This window comes from Lampetra planeri, chromosome 42 (assembly GCF_965212315.1).
Source record: "Lampetra planeri chromosome 42, kcLamPlan1.2.h2, whole genome shotgun sequence".
NCBI classification, from domain to species: Eukaryota; Metazoa; Chordata; class Hyperoartia; order Petromyzontiformes; family Petromyzontidae; genus Lampetra; species Lampetra planeri.
This window is the reverse complement of record NC_136148.1, coordinates 300917-321340: the sequence shown is the minus strand read 5'-3', so window position 1 is coordinate 321340 and position 20424 is coordinate 300917. Positions and strand designations below refer to the sequence as shown.

The following is a 20424-nucleotide window of genomic DNA, read 5'->3' as shown; positions in this document are numbered from 1 at the left end:
CATCCTTCTGATGCCTTCCATAACCTTATTAACATTATAAAGGACGAACATTATTGTTCATAAAATGAGGGAACACATTAAATATAAAAAAAGCATTGTGTCACTTAAGGTGACATGGTGCCGTGTCCCACTTCAAAGTGTCGTCACGCAATCCTTAAACAGGAGAACCCTTTTGCACTCGGTTGAGTCATAGTGGTGGGATGAGCTATTGTAAAATAAAAGGCTAGGGTCTGTGTTATGCTTGGAATAGTTGCATGTATTCCTCACATACGCCCTTAGAAAATGTTGTTGAGATGAGCGTCGAGTTTGTTTAGGTTGTGTCTCAATATCTGTTGACGCAGGCAAGGAGTTCATAGCTAATAGGCACATCATGATTCATCCCCGCTTAATTCAATGGATTGTCATGATTCTTGGTCAATATTTGATTCATTAATCTATTATTTTTCTCATATTTTTTTGATGTGCAATGTCAGTCTCTTGTTATGCCTGTCTTTTAGTTACATTAGAGTAATTTAACATTAATACACAATTTGGATTGATTATAATTTAAATATTCTTAAACACACTTCAATGCGTGTACCTTGAGCATAAAGATAATTAAAAAATAGCTGAATTTGTGAATCGTCACATGCCTCGTAGTCAGTCATGCGAGTTTATTCGGTGTGAGTGTTTCAAGTGCTTCATATGTACATGTGCTTCACAAGCACTGATTTGATCCTGTTTGATGTACTCTAAATTGGCCACCCAACTGTGTTAGAGGATTGGTTGGTGTACTGTCAAGTATAATGCTGAAAGCAACACTGCTAAATCTTGGCTAACTCTTAACTACACTGAGTAGCATTTGGAGTTTGTGATGACTGTGTTAGAGTATCACTATTCTATTTGTCAAATCCTTTACATATGGGTTCATCCTATAATGGCCTGCTAGTGAGCTTTTAATACTTTATTACCCACAACTTCATTTAGCATGGTTAGCTATGTGCTGTGCGAAAGACGTTTTACATACATATGGGTAGCTTCAAAGTGTACCTATCCTGGCTTTGGCCCTGTGGTGACATAACTGCTGCATATTGGTTGGTAGTGGCTATTGCTGCTGTCGAGCATTTGCCTACACAGAAAGCCATGACATTGTTGTGCTGTCATTTTCAGAGCCCTAATGGAAAGTCTGGTCTCTCCGCTACAAGACAAAATTGAGGATTGGAAGAGGAGTGCTAACCAGCTGGATAAGGACCATGCCAAAGGTGAATACCCTCCTCTCGTTGACACCGTTTGCTTATGAATTATATGCCTATTTTGTTGTTCTGGTAAGAGTCCTTTAAAGTCTCAACCGAGTGCTACAGGGTCAGGCTTTGGTGGTTGATCGAATCCCTTTTCGAGTTTTGGAAGACACCAGACAAAAAAACAACAACTCGGTGTTATGGGTGACGCTCAATTTGTAGAAATAGGTCAACCACATATTTTATGCACTGTCATATACTAGCCATCTAATAGCTCTGCAGGTGGGTGTTTCACACCAAGCCCACCTCCAAATCGGTTGATACTTGCCCGGCATATATTAAAGTGACAGATTTTTCATTTTGTGAAAATATTTTCCAGATAACTTTGCCTTGCGTCAACACGCACTGGCCGACTCGGTAGAAATAACACAGGTGCTTTTACTTCTACTCTTCATCCGATGGTTCAACATACGCTCTCGTAGGCCAGTGGACTTTATTTGATGGTGCTGCCACTGGGCGTGGTTGTCAGAGGGGGGGTCCCAGATGGTAGCTGGAAGTGGTCACGGCCTCCATTCATGAATGCAGCTGCGTTATAATCGGTGTCCTTGTGCGACGCGTTGTTCAGAGAGGAGAGCATGTGGTTGTAAAAACTATAAACTAAACTATTTTAATTTTTTTACTTAAAACTTTCGTGACTGCAGGAATTCTTATTCTTTGGTTCTTTCGGTAAATTCCCGTAAAAAAAAACATGTGGTTTTTGTTTTCATTTTTATTAGAAATTGTATTTTTATTACTGAAAGAACCAGAATAAGTCTACATCATAGACTGCCAATACGCTCACCAGCTTAAGAACCAGGCTACAGTCTACATTATAGACTGCCAGTACACTCACTACGATTAATAACCAGGCTACAGTCTACATCAGTGTTTTTTTTATTTAAATTTTATTATTTTTATTCACTTTATTTTGTATTATTTTCTATCTACGTGACTTTACCGAAAGAACCAAATAATATTTTTTATTTTACCAGGTAAGGCCCACTGAGCTATATAGCTATTTTTACGAAGCCACCTGGCCACAATTTATAGCTCTACAAAGTGGCTTATCACGTGGAAATGTATAGCAGCCAAATACTCTAAACGCATGTTTCTCAATGTGGAAATACAAACCAGAGGGCCCGCAGAAAAATCCACGCAACAATGGGAAGAACATCTCCAAATATATTGGTGTCAGGATCGGGATCGAACCCACAACCTCCTGCATACTAGACGAAGGAGTTAACGTCTTTCCACTGATCTGTGGAATGGTCCTGCCCATCCCCAAGAGCTGGAGATTTACTGACGTCCTCTGCATTGGCAGCTCACATATTTCGCAGCCCAGTGCCACAGGGAATCAAATCTCATCTTGGTGCAGCGCTTTCAGTATTTTATTTGGGCTTTAGCTTTGATGTGGCACGTGAGCGTGCAGTGTGCTCATTTAATTCCTTAATTGCGTGATTGCTGTGTGCTCAAGGGGTGCATGGAGAATGAGCTCTTTCAGGCCCAACCACAGTCATTGCCATTATATATGCAGAACATTATTATAGGAATCATTCAGTTATTATTTTAGTATTTTTTAAGGGAGCCCAGAAATATGTCTTATGTGTACATCAATGCTTTCAATAGCATTTCACATATGCACGAAAACCACAAAACGATAAACTAATTGAAATAAAGTTTACCACTCGGCTTACAAATACGAATGACCAGATCTTTATTGTTTTTGTGAAGATGGACAATGAAATACTTTCTTAAGAGATTTTTTATATATATGAAGCTTATATCACTTTATGTGAACACTTGTGATAACAAATTGGGGCACACCAGCCTTTCAATTCAGCAAGCGAGACTTAACGAATACAGAAATGTGCTCAATTCGACATGTTTCACTTGTTAAATAAAATGGCTGGCATGCCCCAACTTGCTACCACAAGTGTGTTATGCTGTGTACCAATGTGATTAGTGAGTGTTCGTATATGGGAAAGGTTTTTTCACATTTAAATTTCTTAACAATGTGGAGGTTTCTTTACTCAGCTTACTTTCCAGCTTGTTTAGAAATGGGATAGTCTGAGCAGCTTGCAACTCGTAATCCAAGAGGATACACGGAACTCGGAACTCGACTGAATCTGCTTATAAACCATTGTTAATATGAGAGGCCAATTTAGTTGTGATAACAATACACATGTCCCAGCGGTGAGCTTGCTCATGACTCAACCATTTAACGTAGTCTGGACCCATATTGTGTTTGAGCTTTTTCTGGGCCTGCGTGGTCCCACAATTTTTAGAGAAAGCCCATCGCTTCATAGACCATCGCTTCATAGACCATCGCTTCATAGAATGACTGGAAACTGCAGAGCCCACAAGGTTGGGTGAGAATGCAAGTCCACTGTGTATGGGTCAACTGCAGAACCATCCATGGCATCACCACCGCCTTACTCGGCTTCATTAAAAAAGTCCATTTACAGCCTCACCATCGGAACAACTTGAGAAAGTCCGTATGAGTTGTTTGCATTAACTATCTGCAATGCACTTGCATTATTGAACATTAATGTGTTATTCTATCTTTAAATTAAGTTTGGACATTTTTAATTGATGATAACAAATAAATCGTGCCTCCCTTGACTTTTACGTTTTATCCCTGATCAGAGTACAAGCGCGTACGACAAGAGATTAAGAAGAAGTCTTCAGACACTCTTAAGCTGCAAAAGAAAGTGAGGAAAGGTGAGAATGGTAATTCCTGTTTTTTTTTCTTTATTCATTCTCCAGACCAACCTTTCTAAAGCTTAGACACATAGGAGCACTCCCCACCTTTACAAAACCTGATAACATCACGTTTAGGTGTGCTCTGTGCATGACTTGTTTTGGAGAGCTGCGAGGCATTGTCTGTAGAAGGGTGTATTGTTGCAAGGCTGACAAGCTTGCACTGTGCAACCCTCTATTATCACAGGTATGTTGTATGTTTTCTCAATTCCCTGTGGGCAGTGTTTTGTCTAGTCTATAAATCATCAATGAATACGAAGTATGTATTGCCATGATAATTGCCATGGTTTAATGATGTTTTATAATAGCTTCATGGATACCTATTTCAGCATTTTGGCACCGTGGTTATAGCATACAAATTGAATGGTGGCGAGTTTATATTCTGGTTGGCAGTTTAATTAGTGCTTCATTCTTCTGGTGCTGATCATGTTATTTACATCACTGGCTAATGCTTTAAGAATAAAAGGATAACTTATTTATATTCTTTGGGTCTTTCGATAAAGTCGCGTAGATAGGTTGAAAGAAAATACCAAAAACTACGACGTTTCGATCACAACACAAGCGATCGTTTTCTTTTCTCCTGATGACGATCGCTTGTGTTGTGATCGAAACGTCGTAGTTTTTTGTTGTTTTCTTTCAATCTATCTACGTGACTTTACCGAAAGACCCAACGAATGTGAATTCCTGCAGTCACGAAAGCTTTAAGTCAAGAGATAACTTATTTGTTCACATTTGAGCAGGAAAGAACTAACTTTTAAAAAGGTAATACTTTTAGGGTTACATTGACAATGAAGCGTAACGATGGAGTGACAACCAAGGGATAAAATGTGCCTGAGGATGTCCACTGAGGAGTTGTAGTGACAAATCAGCCCGTGCGCAGACAACGGTGGATTGTTGCATCGCAGGATGGCAACAGCTTTGGGAAGCCTTCATGCTTCAGTGAATTGATCATGGGTGAAATTCACTTTAAAGAGTTGTTAATGAGGAGCATATGAACCTAAAAAATCTAAATATTATCCACTACAGTAACTTGTTAATTCCAATACTGGAGTATGCAGTGTATTTTTAAACTTCCTGCACTATCACTGAATTCCTGTTATCATTACTGCCATCATTGCAGCGCTACTAAACATTACAGAGAATGGCTTGAGAGAGTTTACAGTCAAAATTCACTCATCAATCTGTCTTAAAAGATTTGTGGTGTCATCCTTCCAAAAAAAGGACATGCAGGGACAAATGTGAGGTTGAAATCAGAGTAACTGTACACTGAGCACAGTTTGCTACTTTTTAAACGTGTATGGTACATGGGCGGCACTGGATTTTTAAGTTGCATTTCGCTGGTTTACTTATTTAAGCCACGACTGTTGCTTGAAAACAACATATGGGTGCGTGACTTCAGTCGGAAGGAGATGAGATGCCTTTCAAGTAATAGAAACAAGCTGTGTGACACTGGAAGGAGGTGGATGAGATAAAATGGCCACAAATATTAGCCCTGCAAATAAATATGGAATTTGCCACAGCCAATAAATAACAGCAATTGATTGTAACGCCACTACAAGACACAAATGTATACACGTTGTACAATGTTGACTCTTAATTTATGACTGTCCTGTTGTGTAGGAAAACTTTTCAAAGACCAAAGGGAGAATAACTACACAGAACATTAACCCCTCCTATACCCAGGCTCCTGTAAAGCACCTCCTTGCAATTATCACTGGCGTTTTCTTCTGCTCAGCCAAACGACCGGCACCTGTGTTGTTATAACATTGGCATTGACAGCAGACACTGCCGTTTTGTGAAATAACCGGTTTGGCGTTGCAGGTACACGATCTGCAAAAGACTATTTCGTAGGAGTACAGGTTTATTGGGCTCCTCTTCGAAAGCTTAAAGCATCTGTACTCCTAAAATAAAATGTCCTGAGCCACAGTTATAAAGTGTCATAAAAAGCATTCCTTGCCCTGAAATTGCCAAATATGCTACAGTGTGGATATAATTAGGGGGGGGCTCTGATAATTAATTAGTTTTGATTTTATGTGGTCACATCGAGCCAGGAAGTTGTGAAACGGGGAGAAGTGAGAGGTAGGAGTGCCCAGGGCGTGGTGCGAGAAGTGTGAAATTCAGGTGGCACGTGTCAGCTACGTTTACACATTCACACAACGTTTCCCCTCAAATGAGCAATGGGGGAGCAATTATCTCTGATGGCAGCTCTGAGCCATTGATATAAATTCCACATTCCCAAAGTTGGCGACATCATCTCCATAAGTGACATGGCGGAATTTACCCCTGTTTGCAGAGATTCATGGTTCGAGCCCCATTGCTGCCATGATTAATACTGCGGGTGTATTTATGATAGTGTGGATGTGTTATGCATACAGAAGTGCCTTATGTTTCACAGCTAACATTAAAGATGCCTATTTGTTACAAAAAAATAGTAGACCATTTATGCTGGTGTCATAGTCCAAACTTTCCAAATTAGAAAAATTACCCACAATTGTTGAAATTGGGAGAAACTACTGCAGACTTTTTTTTCCTGATAGCCTTACATGATAAGAATGGCACGAATACCATATTAACTTATGATTTTGTTTGATTGACTGCCCACAACATGGTTTTATAAACCCTGGAGAATTGAAGGGCTGAGTTTACCCCTACCTTGAATTTAAAATCTTTAGCATTTTTCCGTCACACTCCAGCATTGCCCTTCCAGACACACTAAGGCATTGTTTCATAACAGGCTTTTGTGAAATGAGCCGATAAGATTTCAAACTGGATGTTATTTACTTTAACCAAGTGAAGGTTGCTAAGCTGAGCAGAGCACTCCACTTGAATTATGAAGGAAAACTGTTAATTCGCCAACTTTATGAAAATGTCTTATTTCCTCAAGGCACCATAATGTGTAATTGCAATCTGCAAGTATTCGTCAGTCAAACTTTCCATATTATTTATTAACCAAAGAAGGACTTTTGCCTTAAAGGTTACCCTATTTTATCTAGCACTGTTAGAAGGCAATGTTACTGATGAAGGTTGAGGTTTTTCTGTTGTGTCAATGAGATTTGCGAGTTTTAGAGCTCATTTTAATGTTTATAACGTGCTACAAAAGGAGTCATTAAACATTGCTTGAAGAGGTGCTCTGACCACCCTGGAGGTGACTGAAGTAATAATAAATGCTAAGGGACCAATGGGGTTCATGGTCCATAGGTTCCATTGAGCAAGATTACAAGCCCAGGCTTCTTCACAAATGCAGTTAACAGCACCTTTTAGCCTCCCACAGTGCACAAATTAATCCCATGTAAACAGTTGTTTTTCTGTAAGATGCGTTGTAATGGTTAAACACCCATAGGGATGTTTCGGTCCTGCTGTTCATGCTTGTACACGTGTGGGGCCGTCTGCTTGGGAGGGCCACAGGAGGAGCCGAGCCGATGGCATTGGCATGTGCAGCTGACATTACAGCCAGTGTCTGGAAAAAGAAAGGGTTAATTGTCTTGAGTAACCATGATTACTTGCAGGTTGAGAAAAGTATGTAATTACCATAACTATAATAAATAAACACACGTGGATTTGTTTTAGCATGTAAAAATCAATAACATTTTGGTTCCTCTGCTAATGGATACTGGATAAATATTTCCCAGCATAATATTTGGTTTGAGCTGGCAACTGTGCACCTGCTTTGACTTTGAGTATAGATTATGTCCATAAGGCCCATAGGGTGGCGACTGAAATGTGACTTCGTTTTACGTGGTAAGGCAGACCTCTTGTCTTAATTTATTCAAAATCCACCATAACAATGCATTATAAACTTTGGTAATACATATGATGGTGATCTTTTATAGGGTACATGAATTGGCACAGTTCAAACAATTAAGAAAATGAAAAACTACAGAAAGGCCAACAATTTAAGTGCTCACGAATGCACTCAAGAAGTCGGAAAAATAACGGTCATAATCTCAATCATTCAATGAAACATGGACATTAATAGAAATAAATATTAAGATCACTGCGATTAATATTCATCAAAGTTCGTCATCTTAACAGCCATGAAGTTACACGAGCTTTGTAAACAATATCTTTCAATCAGTAGAGTGGAGTATCTGCTTTGAGGTTCTTCAGGGAGACTAATGTGTGGGGGAAATCAACTGCGTGAGGATAGCTTGTCAAACACCTGCTGCCTCATGCAGGCCCTCATTTCCCTGCTGCGTGTGGTCCTGCACCATCCCTGCGTTAATCTTCCGCCCTGCTCAATGTTGGTGGATTACAGACATATACCACCACACCCAGCTAAACTTATAGAAAACATTTAATAAAAAAGCAGATTTTTGCTAGTTATTAGTAAGTAAATATGTCTTGTATTTAAGCTCTATTAGTATTACCGTTGCACATTGGCATTTGTTGTGCCTGCGGGGTTAATTTTTCTCAGCTGATTCATGTTAACAGTAACGTGCGTTAGCAAGCAACAAGCTCATATTTTATCACAACCAAGGAAAGAATCCTGGATCGTTGAGTCAAGGGATTATGAAGGGATACAGAAAATATTGTAAGATGAATTCCTTGCCCTACAAATTGGTTATTACCTTTTCCTATTAATTTGTTTCTGGCAGTGAGAATTAAGGCAGATTATTTTAAGGTCGTTCCAATATACCCCAATTCTAATTGAATTTTGGGTCAGCAGTGTCTTGTCAGACCGATTTAGGTTAGTTGGTAATGCCAATGGCTTATATTGTGAAGTCGCTAATGCTTTCTTTTGGCCTGCTGTCGAGTGTGTGTGCTTAATGTTTTATATTCATAGATGATTAGTGTGCTAATATCTTGTGGACTGAAATAATGTACTCTGTAATTTGATTATGCGGACAGATAGAGGGTCTGATTCATATATCGGCAGACAGGCGGTTTCCGCCAATATTTAGTGGAGAAATGTTCAAACTGCTGTTTTCTATGTATTTTGCTCTTATTTGCCAACTCGTGGAAAATGCCTTTCTGTTGACCAGCGAATCACACCACAGGCGCAGGATACAGTAGCTGCAGAAATGTTGCCGCTGCTCTGGCTTTAAAAAATATATATCACTCGACCCCTCAAGTTCATGCACTTTACCAGCTGGTACACACACATCTACAACATCGAACAGGGGACATGGATAAGGGCAATACTTAATATCATACAAAAAACATTTTCATCAAAAGGGGAGAGAAAGTCCACTTGTAACTGTCACTGCCTCCTTGTATTTGTCTGTGCAGCGAAGCCAAAATGGTGCGCGAGGCGTTGTAATGCTAACGGGCTCTTGGCTCCCCGGGCCCTTTGTTCGAACCTGGCAAAAGCGTGTCCCCTAAGTGTCGGACATGCAGCTGCTTGAATGGGCTGTCAAAAAAATGGCCCATGCTCAAATAATGGCGATGCAAATTCTACGGGGCCGGCCGGCAGCCGGGCTGTGTGTGTATGGATGCGTGCATGTGCCGACCATGTGACGTTAACGCAGTTCGATCAATGGGGAGCTCTGGGCCCATCTGTCTGAGCACATGTGGCAGGATGGGGGAGGGGTGCTAGGAGCCTGTGGGGGAGGAGGTGCATTTTTTCAAGCTCCTTCTCTTCCCTGTGCTCGGCAAAAGCACTGTGCCTTCCTCGTGTGATATGCCCTACGGCTAAACTCTGTTTACACAGCTCGTTTACAACTTGTGTGTGCTCCTAATCAATTTTAGGAGGAGCAGGTTATTTTCTAAATTTGTTGTAGGACTTTTTTTTGTACACTTGGAGGGAACCCTCATGCCATCTGTCTTGATACGAGCCAACTATATTGTGCACATTTGCACAGGAGGGCCAAGCTTCATTTGCATTTTCTTGTGTAACATTGAGTTATAATGGGATAGAAATTAAGTCTAAACGAAAGTAATTATTAACCAAATTTTCTTGTTGTAGAGCACTGATTATTCACCTCCCAAACGCAGACTTTCTAACCTACTGAAAACCGACATGCACCCTTTTGACATAATATACAAAGCACGCCCTTGTGTGCTGGTGTCATCCTTTTACCATTAGAGATTACATTGAGCATGCTCCTTATGTATGGCCTTTATACAATTCTTTCGAGCAAATCTTCTTATACAGCACAAATACGTAAAACGAATTTAAAATAAAAATGGTCACCTGACTTGATGACGAACAATCCGTATTGCCTACAGTGATGCCAACGTAGAAGGTACTGTACTGCAGTATGTTACGGCATATAAAGCCACTGATAACAAAGTGTACATGTGAGCCACTGCAGTATGCTGGTGCATATAAAACTTAATCTTTCACGCAGTGATCCCTATGACGCCCGCTAGATGTGTACACGCACGGTTTGCAGTGCATGCCCGCACCTTATACTCCCTTGCCAGCTCTCCCCCCAGTGACGGGTCACCCCTCGCCTGCCCCTTCTTAAGCAATCTCGAGCATTGTTATTGGTGCCATCACACCTACCCCTAGGAGCTGCTTGACTGCTGTTGTGCCCCTCTCTTGTTTAATTAGCTCTGGGTGCATAACACGAATAAATCCCTGTGTCCATCTATAGGTATACCCTCACTCTCTCATGAGGAATTGCAGTACGCGCTCTGCTTTTCTGTTGAAGAGCCCTTGAATGCCCCCTCAGGTGCCTCCGACAATCAGCTTAGCATCCCCATTAGTGCCCCCACCCACCCCAGTTTAATTAATCCTTGATATGCCATTACATCCACTTTCCCGTCCCAGGTATGGAGTTGTGTTTCTCCCTCCAGTGAGTGTTTGTTTAATAATCCCTTGAACCCCACACTTATTTCACAATAAATGTGCACAAATATAAACCCTGCGGAATTGTATGCAGGCCTAAGCGAGCAGTGACAGTGTTTTGAATTGGGACATAATCGGCGCATTGCTCCTGATGACACCAGCAATCGCACTCTGTTCATCTCTCCTCCCGCTTCACAATCTTTCATCACAGTGAGCACAGTGAGCACAGCTGCGATCAGCTCGGTCGTTAAATTTTGTGCTCACTACTACCCAACCTTGAGCGCTTTAAACATAATAGGTACATTTCATAACTCGGCTGATAAGATCAGTGGGGGTTACAGCAGCTCATTATTCTCCATTCTTTTTGTAATCTCAATAAACTTGTTTATTGCAGCACTAGTCGTTGGCCATTGTACGGCAGAGTTTACTTTTGTCTTCTTTAATGCCCTTTCTGCAAATGGCCTAAAAAGTCAACAGAGGGTGCCTGTAAATCGGATAGGTATCCTTTTTAAAAGAAGAACTTTCACAAAACTCTTCCCATAAACACAGTACTTTTCCCTTTTAGCACTACATATGAATCTATTCATTCTTTTGTAAAATATTACTTATCCAAATGACATATGTAACTTCACATTTATTTACAGCATGAATCCTGAGCTTCCTTTATCTTATAAACTGTGGTCAAACACTGCATTATTAAATAACACGTATTTAAGACATTGATATTTTTCACATTGACTGTGAATTCTAGCAATGGCCCTTTACCCAAAACGTAAGTTCCATGCATACATTATTATTTCTTATTCTTATCAAATAAAGCGCTTAGCACCACCAGCAGTCGCAGTAATTGCCAGTGGGTGCTTTAATGGAAATCGCGAGTCTCTTTTCAGGAGGTCAAAGTGCAGTGGGTTTGTGGCGTCCGTAGCTGTTGGATACAGAAAGTCCTCAGACAAAGGCCTTTCCGCGCCAGCTGGCTGTTCCTGTTAGTGCGCTCAGGGGGTGCCTGCTTTATTGGCACGTGCTGCATGACATCACGTCGCCAGGCAACAGCCACTGTGCTCAAGAGTTGGGGTCTGATGAATTAAGAAACTGTGACTGGTCAGGGCCACTTAATGCTTTGCTTAGGAAGCAGATCAAAGTGTGTTCTGCTGTCCTCCTTCGTTATCCTTGTCTTCACGTTGTGCAACGGTGTGTTTAAGTATATAAATATACAGGCGTGGGTGTGCAGGACTGTACCCTTGTGTGTGTAGTGGTTAGCGCATTGCACTATGAACCTGGTGAGCCGAGTTCAATTCCCACTTCGACCAGCATCAATGCCAAATATCTGAATCGGTCCTGGGCCCTTCCCTAGGTTCATTCAGCCTTAAATGGGTACGTGATGCGGTGTATAAACAGCACTAGTGAGACCAAGGGCAGCCAGGTGGAGTATTAGCGATACCACCCCCTCGTGCACCGCCCGGCCTTCATAAACACAGGGAGGAAAATTAAAACAAGGCTGAAGACAGTGGGGGAAAATAGATTTTAAAACCCCCACAAAACGTAGCAAGAAAAACAACAACACTAATGTTAGAAAATGCTACACAGTAGTTCGTGAGGGAAATAAAAACAAGTTTTTAATTCTCACCCCATCAATAACACGGAGCTGTTAAGGGAGCGAAAACATGTGGAAGGTAGAGTTGGGAGGGGGGGCGTTCGGGGCAGGGACTACTTCAACGAATGCTCTAACGAGAGTATCGCAGGCAGTGCTGAATTCATTCATTGTTTAACCCACCTAGTTGGGCTAACTGCGACATCCAGCCAGCGTGGGGTTCACTGCAGCCTTCTTGGATTGGTTGAGAAAAAAATTAGCATTAAACTTTAACACGTTTCAAAACTTGTTTTTACCTCCTGCCATATGAAGAAGACTATTTATGATATCTATTTTTCGCAATTGTGTGTGTGTGTACACGTGAACACACATGGTAATTGTGGTGCCACAGTTGGATTAAAACGTGGACGGGTGCACACGTACATGGCCACGTGTGGTGACAAAACACTAACAGCCTTATTCCCAGAGTAGTCTTTGCAAGATGAACAAAAAACGTTTTGTATTAAACATTGCTGCTGTATTCAGAAATATCAGCGGCATGCCACTAACAAGACGAGACTGTGTATTCCCTCGCTATCACTCCAACTACTGCAGGAGGTTAAGTCCGCCATCGATTGAACCCTGTTTGAAAGCAGTGTGCATTTTTTTTAGCTCTCTTCTGTATTCTGCTCTTTCCTTTAATCTGCGTCCAAGTAGACGCTCAGGGTAAGTCCAATTACTGTGTCACGCCAATTCACCGACTCCATTGCTCATCATGGCACGTGCCCCCTCCCCTGTGTACCCCCTTGCTGGCGCCTACCCCAGTGTCGTGAGCTCACAACACTGCATGCCACGCATTGAGCCAGTGGAACCCGCTCATCTCTCACTCATCACCGTGTCCGCCGCCTCCACGGTGCTCTCGGTGTCACAGTTGCTGATGCGTCGTGGATGTGCGATCCCATGAAGCTGCGTGCTTGTTGCTTGTTGTTCGAAAGGTTTTTTTTAATTGTTTCTGTTTTAATGTGGGCGTAATGCATTTCTACTTTCGAACCATCACGCCTTCTTGTGTCATGTCATTGTGATAAAAAAAGTGATGTGGCATTTAAAAATATGTAACTTCTAAATGAAGCATTTGCAAACACATGCAGAAATATACCAACATTTTGCTGGATTGTCTTTACATCCAACGTTATGAAATGTTAATTTGACCATGATTCATTATTTAATTTCAGTCAATAATCTCAACTAATTAATGTTCGAAAAAATAATTAAAATCTGAAATTAATCAATATCTTTCTTAAATTGTATCTCATGTTGATACAGGGACCCTTGCTAAAGGCCATACCTAATTGAGTTGGTAGATGATTGTCGGTTTACATGTGTTTTGTGTATGCACTGGTGTGCTGTGTTATAAACATTCTGTTTAAGATGAATCCCTAGAGGTTTATTGTTGTGTTAAATGCGCAATAAAGTAAGTATGTGTGTATCTATCCATAATACGCGATCTAACCCAAAAAAACAACCTGTTTTATGGATGTTATTTGTCATGAAAGACTCGGTGTTAAACTGTATCTCTTCTACTTTTGCACACCAGTTTCAGCATTCACATTTAGTATTCACACACACTGCATGTATTTTTTTGCACAAAGCAACTGCTGCATGTGGAAACACAAATGCAGACAGGCCTCTGCAAAGGAACGTTAAGGTCGAGGTTCACGATCCTCATCACGAGATGTGGAGATCTTCACTGCTTTTCGGAGGAATGCCTTTGTATCTTAGTTTGTTGGTTGTTTAAACCACTCCAAAGCAGATGCTCTGAGACACAATTCAACAATCTGAACACTAAAACGTGCTTATTTTCACAGTAATGTTTATCAGTGTCATTGCTGCAGTATCGCAGCATTATCATAGATATGCTGCTGTGGAGTGATGACGTACAGGAACATGGATCTCAGTCGATGCAGTGATGTCATTAACATCACTTGGCAGGGATAAATACATTTATGTTGAGCTGCCACAAGCCCCCCCTGTGGGCCAAAGTGCCAGAAGACATCACCATAATAATATTAAGAAGAACAGAAGTCATTGTGGTTGCAGCAGAGCTGTGCAATCGCCAACAATGGGAAAGTTATTTATTTCACTATCGGTTCTTCAGCTGTCACCAGGCTTGACGACCTCTAACCCTGTCCAGTGAACTTTTGCCATCAAATAATGAGGCTAAAACCCACACACCTAGAGCACTGCCCCCCTTGTGACGTCACATCTTGAGTGAACTCTGCTCCGGCAGCCTCGCCCGTAGACTATTCAGGTGTCCACCGATGGTATTTGGAAAATTGTTTACGGTGGCTTTATAACAGGGGTCGGCAACCTACGGCTCCGGAGCCGCATGCGGCTCTTTACGGGCTGCTTCTTGACGATATGTACGTATGTACATAGATGCATTGCGGCTCTTGAAATACTGAATTTTGTACCGAATTGGAAAGAAATGGCTCTTCTTGTTATTTTGGTTGCCGACCCCTGCTTTATAAGAAGAGGGGCGGTTTTATCTGATGGTGTTGAAACACCCACCCTGCCCAGACAATTCCTAAAGAGAATAATTTTTGTTATTGCACTTGTTCTTGAAACGCCGTCACCCAAACACTCGAAATCGCAGCAGTGGATTGCAGAAATAACGGCAGAAAAGAGGTAGCAGCTGTTGCCAGCAGGAGCTGCATAATTCACGGGTTCAGAGGTTGAGTGGGCTCTACATGATGCATGCAGTCCCCCTTGGCCCCAGGCCTGCGTTTGCTCATATTCCCCGGTGAGCAGTGCTGGATGAATGAATTGGCGCCCGTCCCCCCGAGAAGGGCGTGCGTATGTGAGCGGGAGCGCAGTCTCTGGATGCCCGTCTTCCCCCACCCCTCACTGCATCCTCCACTCATTATCACCGTGGGGATGTTGTCAAATAATTCTGCCATCTGTTAGGTTATTATCATGTTTTTGAACTTCCAGCCAGGAAGGAAGAGTCCACAAAATACTACATCTTGTTTCTGCGACAGGGAATGTCTGCTGATCGTGACGAGGAGCACTCCAAGTAAAAAAAGTGAAACAGAAAATGAGTACAGGGCAGGGTTATAGATCCAGCTGCTGAGGTAAAATCTCACACTGGGCTGCACCATCACCTCCTCTACAATTGTCAGTTTGAAAACTGAAGTACCATCCTTAAATTAGCTGTGTTTGTATTCATCTGCATTGGAGGTCTTGAGCTAGTGGCAGATATTTTACATTCCTGTTGTGGGGTTTTCTCTTCATGGGACGAGCTCTGTCTTATAAGGATGATTGATCTAGCAGACCAATAGTATTGGAATTCTTGACTTTGACGAGTGAAAATCAAGCGCTCTTCCATGGTACCACATGGCAGTCGTATAGTTAAACAATATCTTGTCCGCACAAAGCAGTGAGGGCAAATGTGAACTCACGATCACTTGAAGACATAGGGGAACGCCCATGTGGAGCAGAACTACAAAACAACAAAAGCAGAAGATGTATGAATTGTTACAAAAACATCAACTGGGACTAGAAAAGAGATGACATGCTGAAGACAACTTGTAACAGTACAGAAGAGAAGGCAAAGGAAGCATACAATCCACAAAGGAGAAGTGACAGACATAATTGGGTCAAATGTATACCTGAGACCATGGCACCCACATGCTAATGGTTTCATGACTGCAGGAATTCATATTCTTTGGGTCTTTCGGTAAAGCCACGTAGATAGAAAAATAATCAATTATTTTTCTAAATAATTTTTTTTATCTACGTGGCTTTACCGAAAGACCCAAAGAATAAGAATGACGAATGAAAAATATTTAATTAATTATGTTACAGTGTTCAAATTAACACTGTCATGGTTATCAGCTTCAATGGTTATTGTCATTTAATTGTCGCAAATAGATTTGCATTAGGGTGCAATAGTGTGCATTTTAACCAATGAGCTACCTATCTCCATGTATGCTTACAATTCTTTATCAAAATACAACTTCTATTCTATATGAAAAAGTTTCCATGGACTACAAATACAACCTTGGACAATTTGTGCAGAGGAATTTCAGTAGTTCACCTTACGCTTCACAGGTAATTTGTCTGCTGGCAGAGGGAATAACATTTATAAAATGTTAATATTTACTGATCTGCATGTTTTATACATTAATGTTGCCTAACTCATTTCATTATAATCAGGTTATCTTAAAGGCATATTTCCCCCCCCCCATAACATTATGTTAATTTATTGAGAACTTGCATATATAGCACCTAAGGTGATTTAAAATCAGGCTGAAACTTGATAATATCCAGTATCTGTTTTACAAGGGAAACTTGTACAATTTGGATGTAATATAAAGCAACAAGGAGCAGACAGTATCTTAAATATTTTAAATTCCTCTTCTCAGTCTGCTTAAGCTTGTGACCTTGCCACTATTGGGGACATGGGAGCTCGGTCACATATATAGCAACCTTCTTTGGCAATATCTTTAGATATATTGCTTGCAGTTAAACAAGTGGACTGCTGACCTATTAGTAGAATTTTTGTAAAATATACATTCACCTTCTTGTCTGTGGATTTTTCTGGAGTACTCTGTTTCATTTAGAGTATTTAGCTGCTATATATTTCCACGTGATAAGCTACTTCGTTGAGCAATCATTTGTGGCCAGGTGTCTTCTGAAAAAATAGAGCAATATAGCTCAGTGGGTCTTAGCTGGTAAAATAAAAAATAGCAAAAAAAACGTACTTTCCTCATTTTGTATTCCTGATTAAGGAACTGTTGAAACGTCCCAGTACAGATTTATCTTGCAAAAATAGCCTTGACACTTGGCTGATGCTTCCCTGGATAAGAAAAGGAGAATCTGATTATGTGGTTCAAATATAACTTTGCCTTTAACATACCATCGCTGTCGACTTCACATTGATGCTTACTCCCACGATGATGCCTTCCCACTGCCAAGAGTAGCGATACATGCATTCAAATTCTATTCTCAAGGACCATCAACCTTCACCGGCAGCAAAATCGATTTGTGTTCTTTGATTGTTTCCTTTTAATGCCGCAAGCTCCCTAAATGAACCGGCATCATTAAAGTCTCTGCAGCGGGAGTCTGCTTCATGCATCGTTGCATTCCTGAGCACTTGCAAGTGGAGCCACTGGGTTTTGTAATGCGGTGTAACTTTCACACAAGGAGGTGTCTGATGAGGGTGGTGGGGGAGAGGTGATGTGATCTGTTAGGGGGCTGAGTCATTCTCTTCCTCCTAACACCCATGCTTAGATAAGCTGGGAGGCAGTGCCACAGGGCTTAAGTACTCGGCTGTAACACAATAAATATTGCAGTTTCTATATTAATTCCACTGCGCCATACCTTGGCAGTCATTGGGCTTGTACAAAAAATAGCAACAAATGTACTCAATATATAACACCTTTCAGCGCAAGAGTTCTGTTTCACCATGAGGCACATTCTCCCATGTCTCTGCGATGAAGCAATTACCTACAAGTAAACCAAGCCCAGTGTAAGACTGATTGATCAGTTCTAAGAGAAGCTAAACTCGAGTCTAAGGTTAGAGTGACAGATTAAGCACAGCCATAATTACCATTACCCCCGATTCACTCAGGAGAGCTACAACTGGCTGGTTCTCAACACTTTTCAAGAGGGTTATACTCTTCAGTATTTTATTGTACTTTGTTATTTATGTTTGGGAGGACACCAGAGTACTCAGAAAAATATCCATAATTCAGATAATTAGTCAAAATTAGACGTAGATTTTGGAACCTACTTGCTCTGCTGCTATCATATGTTACTTTGTAATACTTCAAGAAGATGGCTTGCACACATCTTGATCTCTGCATGATCCATTGACTCCAACTCAAAATTGCAGCCTTTTGCCACCACACCCTGCAGTAGGTGAATTACCAAGCCCCTGTTACGTCTTACCTCAATTTCATTTAATCAGTCATGAGAGCTTTTAAAATTAAATTTGCACCCATTTATTCATTAATCAAAGTTTTCTCTTTGATCCGCTCCGTTGAGTGGAAAGGTAGAGAGATTGTCATCTTTTCCGTTATTTTGGAAGGCTATGGTAGTCTTGTTATGGCCACAACATGTACAGGAACTTAGTTTGAAGTATCTTCTAGAAAATGGTTACTTCCAACAACATAGTACACATCCCAGCACTTTGCTGGTCATAGCATGTACTCCACATTTTGGGGGCGGGGGGGGGATTGCTGCCATTTGGTCCATGAATGTCACGTTATACAGCAACAGGTTTTTGTTATCAACAGAGGTCACCCTTTCCAACCACTGACTGGGTCCACTCCTCCTTTCTTGTGAGGTCTGGTAAGGTCAGACTTTAACGTGCAGCTACCCTGCAACAATGGTAACAACACAAAACCCTGTGGTCTTTCACGAGACTGAACGGATATCACGATTGAAGAAACCATCACATTTGAGTATTAAAGAAGAATTGTCGCGTCCTGTGTAGAGAGCCAGCGGCTTTTGAAGTTTTGGATTCAATTACTGGAGCAGGCAAGCGAAAAACAAACATTGCCTCCCCTGACTAGATGGCTTCTCGCGAACAGAAAACTCGAAGCTTTTCATCCCTTCGCAGATGACTGCACAAAATAATAACGGAAAGGAAAAAGATTTTGAATAATAATTGGCGTGTGCACTTAGTGTGTCCATCCTCGGCTCAAAGATCAAATGAAATGTAGACCAGATAATAATAGCTGGTCCAAAAGTTTTGCTTCTCTCCCAGATGTTTCTTGTCGGAGAGTGCCTTTATTCAATGGCCTGTCTTGGTTAAGTGAAAAACTCTTATCCAGGTGAAAGCCGATTTGAGATTTTGGTAAGCGTAATTAAATCGGACCGTTATTTTCCACATGGACTTGCGAGTGCTTATTATGTGGGGTACGATAATCCGCATGCGCCACTGTGTAGTGTGCGCTGCCATGGCATGTACCGCTTCGTGCAGCATGCAATTTGCACGTACCAATTTATACGCACTGACTTAGCAGTGTATATTCTCATACGTGGGCACGCTGGCATTTGCCGTGAGGCACGCTGGCTTGCACACGAGATGTGATGTACATCGACGGACGTGCGGGAGCACGCTCCACGCAATGCCCATCGAGGTGATGCACATTGACGTGCGCATCCTGGCGTGTATGCGATGTACACTGCCGAATGTGCAACATTGCCCGAGGCGTGGCTTGCCTCCGTTCACAAGTGCCTGTAATGTTTACACCGCACGCTGACTTGTGTACACTAGTGTGTGTCGTGTTTTGCATACCAATTTGTGTGCTCTTGTTGCTGTGTTGTACACACTGATTAGTGTGTTTGTCTTTGGCATGTTTTGCACAAGTATTTGTTCTGAGTGCTTGTACTGCATTTTGATGTGGTTTTCATGTACTTTATAGCACACGGATGCATACTCATTTATTGACGTGTCTTTCCCCAGTGTTATGGTGATTTGCTTATCATTTACTTTGTGGAATGCTTACAAAACACTGCAGTGTATACTCTTGTGTTGTTTCTTACATTCCTTAGTGCATCATCTATGCTGGGACCTATGTTTGAATCCCTAGGTGCTGCATTCTCTCATAAATTCCCAGTTATTGACATGCACTGCACTTGTCATGCATTCTGGAGCTTGTGATGTACACTGCAATGATGTGCATCATTTGACAGGCACTGCACAGTACACAGCAAGCAACGATATATTACAGTTCATTACACGCATAGGGAAACTCTTAACTGCGGTAAATGAGATGCTGATGTGCATTCTTCACTGGTTGTGATTTGTCACGTAACTATCGATTCAAATGGATTTCACACTCAATGCATGCATCAAATAGATGAAATAAGAATAGTTTATTTCATATTCCTATAATTGTATGCAAATTCAGGGTAATGTTTTGGAATGAACTTAACAACTAAGATGGCAGAGACAAGACCAACAAGCTAAAACTGAACTCATTCTTCAATTTAGTTGTAACCTAGAATAATGACAGTCCAATCTTGGTGGAACGGTGAATTGTAATAACATGCCTACTTGTGATGCTACACAACTGGCATGAGTCCTGCAGCGTTGG

General features: G+C 41.3%; 1 protein-coding gene across 4 annotated transcripts in view; it reads left to right on the top strand.

Moving 5' to 3' along the window:
* LOC144732251 (protein MTSS 2-like) overlaps positions 1 to 20424 on the top strand; it is an 84357-nt gene that overhangs the window by 28981 nt on the left and 34952 nt on the right. For 3 of the 4 annotated variants that reach the window (XM_078613668.1, XM_078613666.1, XM_078613669.1), the window contains exons 5-6: positions 1150 to 1241; positions 3903 to 3986. In XM_078613668.1, the coding sequence (XP_078469794.1) occupies positions 1150 to 1241; positions 3903 to 3986 (176 nt within the window). The remainder of the gene's footprint in view (positions 1 to 1149; positions 1242 to 3902; positions 3987 to 20424) is intronic. The other variant, XM_078613667.1, reaches the window with a different exon arrangement.